The 6,550-nt window shown below is 52.4% G+C and overlaps 1 protein-coding gene across 1 annotated transcript in view; it reads left to right on the top strand.

The window, feature by feature from the left end:
* LOC113208293 (muscle-specific protein 300 kDa) overlaps positions 1 to 6,550 on the top strand; it is a gene marked incomplete at its 5' end in the record, with an annotated part of 41,532 nt that overhangs the window by 11,049 nt on the left and 23,933 nt on the right. Inside the window, 5 exon segments of the mRNA XM_052264150.1 lie at positions 85 to 4,041; positions 4,139 to 4,453; positions 4,855 to 5,157; positions 5,248 to 5,577; positions 5,661 to 6,287. Of these exon segments, the coding sequence (XP_052120110.1) occupies positions 85 to 4,041; positions 4,139 to 4,453; positions 4,855 to 5,157; positions 5,248 to 5,577; positions 5,661 to 6,287 (5,532 nt within the window).

A 6,550-nucleotide genomic window follows, 5' to 3' on the forward strand; every position in this document is an offset into this window, starting at 1 on the left:
TTTTAACTTTTAAGTGCCTTTTAACTTCAGTTCTTTCTTTTCTTTCTTCTTATTTTACTAACTCTGAAGTTTTGTCTCTTTCAGACGTCTTCTGACTTGCCATCTCCGTCTCCTCAAACTAAAGTAGTCATGAGGAAAGTTAGAGTTATTACCAAACGAGTTGAGTCCGACGGCGCTGTGAAAGAAACCTTTGAAGACAGAGAGGAACCAGAGGTTCTAACATTAGAAGAATACTCCCAAGAACAATTTAGGCGTGCTCGCAAAATTATTACAATTTTAATTCACCGGGACGGTGGGGAAGATGTAACTGAGGAATTTGTAGATGAAAGCGCTGACGGCGATGGTAAACCGTCTGCATTTGGCCGCCTGATTAAGAAAACTAAGAAGATTCTGACGAAAGCTTTGAGCAGCGAAGGAGAACCTAATCGACACCCTGATATTACTTCGACTCATGTTGTGGTCCCACACCAATTAAAGAGCATTCGGCGTGTTGTGAAACGCGTTATTAACACCAATGGTGAAGAGCACGAGGTTGAGGAAGTGTTTGATGAGCCGTTAGAAGGAAGTGACGAAGAGAAACGTTTAGTACTCTCGCACCTTGTGAGCACGAAACCCCATCACAAGGTTACTGGCGATGACGGAACTAATCTGAATGTGCATGATGTTGAACATTTGGGCTCTGCCGTTTCTTACGTAATTATCGAAGAAACTGTTCCGTCTGTTACAACAGGACGAGTGTTCAAAACACGGAAGGTAATTAAAAAAGTCACTTCTCCTAATGGAAAGGAATCTGTCGAGGAGGAAAATGATGAGCCATTGGATGTTACTGATGAAGCAAAATCACTGTTGTGGGTGAGAAAAACAACTTACATTAATATTGACCCTGACGGCCGGCAACACGTCACAGAAGAAGTTGAAGAACCTGCAATCGGGGAAGAGTCCAGCGAAGTAATAGCTACAACTGTAACAACCACTCGAAAAACTATCCAGAAAGTTGTTAGTCCGGATGGAAAGGAACATATTTATGAGAAGACAGTAGAGGTTCCCGAGGTAGGAACTGTTTCTGCAACTCTTTTAACTCCGCTGAACGTAAGTAGCCTGCGGAACCTCAAAGGTGCCAGCACGTCTCCTGAGGTCATGTCTGAGCCGTCTCTTGATTTCATTTCACGTGAGAGGCAACATCACGACGAGTCTCAACAAAAGCCAAGTAGTGCAGACACTCAAACAACTTTTGTTAGACGTTTAGTAAAAACAATTCGCAAAGTCATTGGTCCGAATGGAAAAGAGACTATTACAGAAGAGTTGACGGAGGAACCCGTCCAGGTCCCCAAGGGCGAAAATGAATCGAAGTACAGAAGAAGTCGTGTGGTGACAATTGTGGTTGAGCCGAGTGGAAAGGAACACGTGACAGAACTATTTATTGATGAACCAGAGACTCCCTCTCCGATCGGGCATGCGTCGATTGCTACATCTCCAATGAGCCCTGCGCTAATTGAGAAAGACCCGAGGGGGTCAAAAATAGTCAATGTATCCCTTCAGCTTCAAGGCAAAACTAATGAAAAGGGTCCGACGCCGCAGATAAAGTCAACAGTGGTGATGGAGAAATCTACCACTCATCCAACCCTTGAACTAACTAAACAATGGAGCACAGTTGACATACCAAGCCCAGAGTTGCTTGAAACACTCATTCCCGTCGAAGAACTCAAATCACTCGATGACATCTCAGTTTCTTCGTCTTTGGTTGAGTCGACTGACATCATTGTACCAGAGGACACAGTTTCATCAGCTGCCTCGCCACTACCTACAGACGACGTCCTCCGAAAGGATTCACACACACCACTGTCAGAGTTGGACAGTAACACAAAAACATTCGAACACGGCTACGAGCCCGAGGACGCCACAACAATGGACGAGTTTTCACTCAGCGAAGACTTCACTAGGCGGGGAAGAAAGAAAACGAAGAAACGACAAAAGCTGCCTGTGAACTGGTCTGACTCTGAAACCAATGTGCCTCGGTCAAGCCCCGCGACCCCTTCAGCTGCCACTTGTGAATCAGACCCGGAAATCAAGCCGGCCGCAATGACTGCTATTGAAGCTTCAGTAGAATCTGTGAGAAGTTCGGCTCATACTATACCGTCGTCCTCTCCAGATGATATTGTCCGCGTTGTGGAGGAAAGTGTCATATCAAGTCCCTCAAGTGCAGAGGCAAGTGTTGGCCTTTCCGGTCATATTGCTAAGTCAATTCCAGTTCTTGAGCGGGTGCCGACCCAAGAAGGTGGGGCCCAAACATCTCAACCAGTAACTGCGCAAATAGCAACAGAAGACCTGTGTGTTCAAACTGTGCAGGAACCAACAATTGAGGAATCGGTGCAAACATCCCCACGTCAGCAAGATGTTCCTCAGAGCCCAGTCAAAAAAGACCCGGGTCTAGAAGAAGCATCGCAGACAAGCTCCCCCGAGCGTCCCAAACTGCTTTCAGCCCAGTCGCAGACCGTCAGCATGGAAACAAAGGATGATGGAATGCAGACCCTGTCTCCTGTCACTGAACCTCAAAGACCTACATCAGAGCTGTCGGTTCAGACAGAGACGACTAAGCAATCAGAAAGCAGTATGCAAACATCTAAGCCATCGAGTCCGAAACAAACGTCTGTTCAATCTGGTGAAGCCGGTGTTCAAACGCCATTGCCTGAAATTGACTCCCAGAGTGTGCAGACAGTAACACCTGGACCCTCGGTGGAATCTAGTGTTCAAACCTACTATGCAACAAACGAAGCAGGTCAACAAACCACGAGTCCGATTCAAATTATTCAGAAAGAAGTGGCAACATCTGTTGCGGGCATACAGACATCCCCAATTCCTCTTGCATCTGATGATGACCTTCTGTCGTCCTCTAGTTCAGATCAGCCGATTGAAGTTACAATTAAAACATCTGTCACAGTATGCCCAGGGCCAGATAATGTCTCTGTGAGTAGCGTTACCCTTGGAAAAGACGACCTGAGAGATTTAAAATCCAAAGCGAAGCGTGGGTCTAAGGATAAAAATGTTGAGCCAGACGTGAAAACTTTGACTCAAAACTTCATTGAAGGTGAGCGTCCTATTCAGTCGCTTGAGACACCCCAGCCAGTAACAGGCCCAGCTTCGGAAAATCGACTAAGCAAAACACTGAGACGTGTGAAAACAAGTTCTAACTATCCATCCAGACGGCCAAATGTTCTTTACCTAGTATCGGTTCAGGGTGATCAACCGCTTGACCCTGCCAAGGAAGAAGAACGAGTAAAACGACTCATTCGAGATTTGCCAAAGACCAAAAAGGGCGAAAAGGAGGAGGCCGCAATTTCAACCCTAGAAGGCGTAGCAACTTGGCTGCAGGCTATTGAATATCAAATTCTAATGTTGAGAGAAATTCACGCCAAGGAAGGCCCTTCTGTAGAGAGAGTTAAAGAGCTTGCAGCCTTAGAAGCCATGGCAAACCGAGCCACAAAAGCTGGAAGAGACGTAAACTCACATCTAGGCCCACAAAATCAACTCACCCCTTATGTGACGTCATTGATTGAACAAGGATCAGACGTAGGAGAGCTTGCAAAGGAGACGAGAAAACAACAAGAAGATGATCTCCACAGATGGAATGAATTTTTACACGACGTCGATGTAGTGCATGACCTAGTACTCGGTACAAGGGTGCAGTTGGAGGCTGTCGCTTCATCTGAAGCGCCAGCGAGGGAACTGATGGCCCGTATCGACCAGATCGACAGCGAAAATGCAACTCACGCATTAAGAGTGTCTCAACTGCTAAAAACCGCCCACGAACTCCTTCGAGACTTCCCTGGCCATGACCTTCCCCCAGAAATATACCCCCTTCAAGAGATCATCAGACAGAGCCGGCAAGACATTGGTGAAAACAGAGAGCGTCTCGAGCAAAGGATAGCCTTAGTAGGAGAATATGTTGCAACGCTAGGCGAACTTGAACAAATCACAGACGTTGCAGAGGCCCTCGTTTCTTCTCCAATTGCTGTGAAGGATCTTCAAAATCTCCAAGATGAGGCAAGTTTAAATCGCATGCCACGTATACTTCAAATGTGAGAATTACTTTCAAACGTTGAGTGTGGTCATAAGCAATCGTTCTGTTTCGTGTTTTCAGATGCAAAAGCACCGCAAGTTCTTCGTGAACCTGAGCCACTGCCGCGGCCTGCTGGAGTCCCTGGAGGGCTCGCTCGACCCGGAGACTCGCACCGCCCACGCGGCCCTCCACGGGCGCCTGCACGCGAGGGCCTCCGCCATCCTGGACGCGGCCTCGTCCCGCTCCCAGCAGATGGCGCTGGCCGCCAGCCGGTGGACGCTGCTGGACGCGGGCGTGCGCGAGGAGAAGAAGTGGCTCCAGGTGGCCCGGGAGAGACAGCCGGACCTGAGCTCGGTCACCTGCAACGACTTTGACCAGTACATCTCTCTTTACCAGGTAAAGTGTGCGCAGAGGTAGGCACGCCCTTCCGCCAAACGGAGCTACCGCCTCTACTTGGCTGCGCCGGCAGCTCCGTCCGGCTCGGGCCTGCGTCCTGACATTTCCCCGCAATGATTGCTTCCCTAGCCGACACCGGCAATGGCGCCTGCAACGCACAGGGTAGGCCAGCCCGCCCACCAGCTGTGTGGAGCCGGCGGCCTACCCTTTGCGCCTAGGTGCAAAAGGGGGGGGGGGGCTCGGAACGTGAGCGTTTGGCACTTTATGTTTCATATTTCCTTGCGTCTTCAGCGAGCCTTCAGCCCAGGGAACGTTTATTTTGGGGACGCCTTAACTGTCTCTGTGGGAAATACGCCATCGAAACTACTAGCTTTGTGCACTTACACCTTGTTCCTCTGCAGTCCCTACAGTCAGACGTGGCTCTGCACCACGCCCGAATACAACACCTGACCAACACGGCGCACCTGCTGCAAGCCATGGTGAGCTGCGCTGGCCTCGAAGAGACTTACGACGAGTACCTGGAGACGGTCCTGCGCCTGCGGGACAACGTCAACGACAACGTGCACCGTCTCGAGGCCTTCCGCGAGTCTTGGAGAGCTTACAAAGTTCTGATGGACCGCCTTGGTTGTTGGCTGTCGGAGGCTGAACTCGAGCTTGACGAAATGGAAAAGAAGACGCCGACGGAGAACATGCGGCGCTTCTGGGTAAGCAGGCAATATCCACCCAGCCCAGCCGTGTCTCTTAGATGCCCTATCGACGGCCACCTTATTCTCAACATCTCGTTTCGCTTCCAGGAACTTAAGGCCCAGGTCGAGCTGCACAGCCAGGTGCGGGCGGAGGCTAGCGCCCACCTAGAGACGGCCCTGCGCGTCATCCCCGTCTCGGACGAGATGCAGCGACGCGCCGCACACTCGGCGGTGGACGAGCGCTGGCGCAGGGTCGTGGCCCGGGCGGACGCCATGCAAGAGTCGCTCACATCCGAGCTCAGAGCGCAGGATGTGCCTGTCGCCAACAAGCTGCGACTCCTTGAGCGGGAGCTGATCGAGCTGGGCGCCGCACTCGACGACATGCACGGCGTCATCAAGACGCAAGAGGAGCTCAGCCTCTACGTCGAGCGCCTGCAGGTCAGTAAGATCACAGAAACGGCAACCTTAGCTTTAATATTGTGAGTTAAACTTTATTATATTTTTAAATGTTTTTACAATAGGTCATGAGACATCGCACGATCCACATTCAAGAAGACCTTAGCCGCCTGGGCTTGCTGCCCACGGCGGAGAGCGACCAGGTCGGCGCTCTGCTCGGCGGCGCGCGCGCCCTGGAGACGACGCTCTCCGAGGAGGCGGAGAACGCCGCGCTGCTGCTGGACAAGCTGCAGGCGCTCGACCGCGGCCTGGCCGCCGTGGCGCGCGAACACCGGCGCGACGAGGACGCGCTGCGCTGCTGCGAGGCCAGCGAGGGCGAGGACAGCCAGGTGGTGGAGCGGGCCGTGCTGGAGTGCGAGGCGGTGGGCCGCGACCTGCAGGACCAGTGGCAGGACCTCATGGCGCTGCGCCAGGTGCTGCACTCGCTGCCCATGAGCCTGCGCGTGTCGGTCTCCCCCGGACACCTGGAGCGGCGCATCTCGGCCAGCCAGGACGCGCACGCCGGCCTGGAGGCCAAGTGCCAGGCGCTGCTGGGCTTGCTCGGCACGCGCCTGCAGCTGTGGAAGACGTTCGAGGACCGCCTGGAGGCCGTGCAGTCGACGGTGCAGGAGGCCGACTACATGGTGGAGCTGCTCTCGGTCGGCACTTCGCTCGACCTGGACCGGCTGGTGACGGCCACCGAACGACTCGAGGTGAGTGCGCCCGTCACAGCGCCTAGCGCTCCGCGAGTAGGCAACCCATCGTACGGACACGCTGCTCGGGTGACGGGCAGCTCGGCGGCGCCGTCACGCGCTGACTCAACCGTGGTTGGACCTGACTCGACTTGACCTGAGTTGATCAATGAACACTAAACCACGCCCACACGACTAAAATATTTTCACTGGAGACCCCGTACAATCCTTAAATTGCTGCTTAAATGTCGGTTAAACCCGAGTTTGAAAATAATATCGTGTTC

Source organism: Frankliniella occidentalis, unplaced genomic scaffold (genome assembly GCF_000697945.3).
Source record: "Frankliniella occidentalis isolate FOCC.00 unplaced genomic scaffold, Focc_3.1 Scaffold16, whole genome shotgun sequence".
Lineage (NCBI taxonomy): Eukaryota > Metazoa > Arthropoda > Insecta > Thysanoptera > Thripidae > Frankliniella > Frankliniella occidentalis.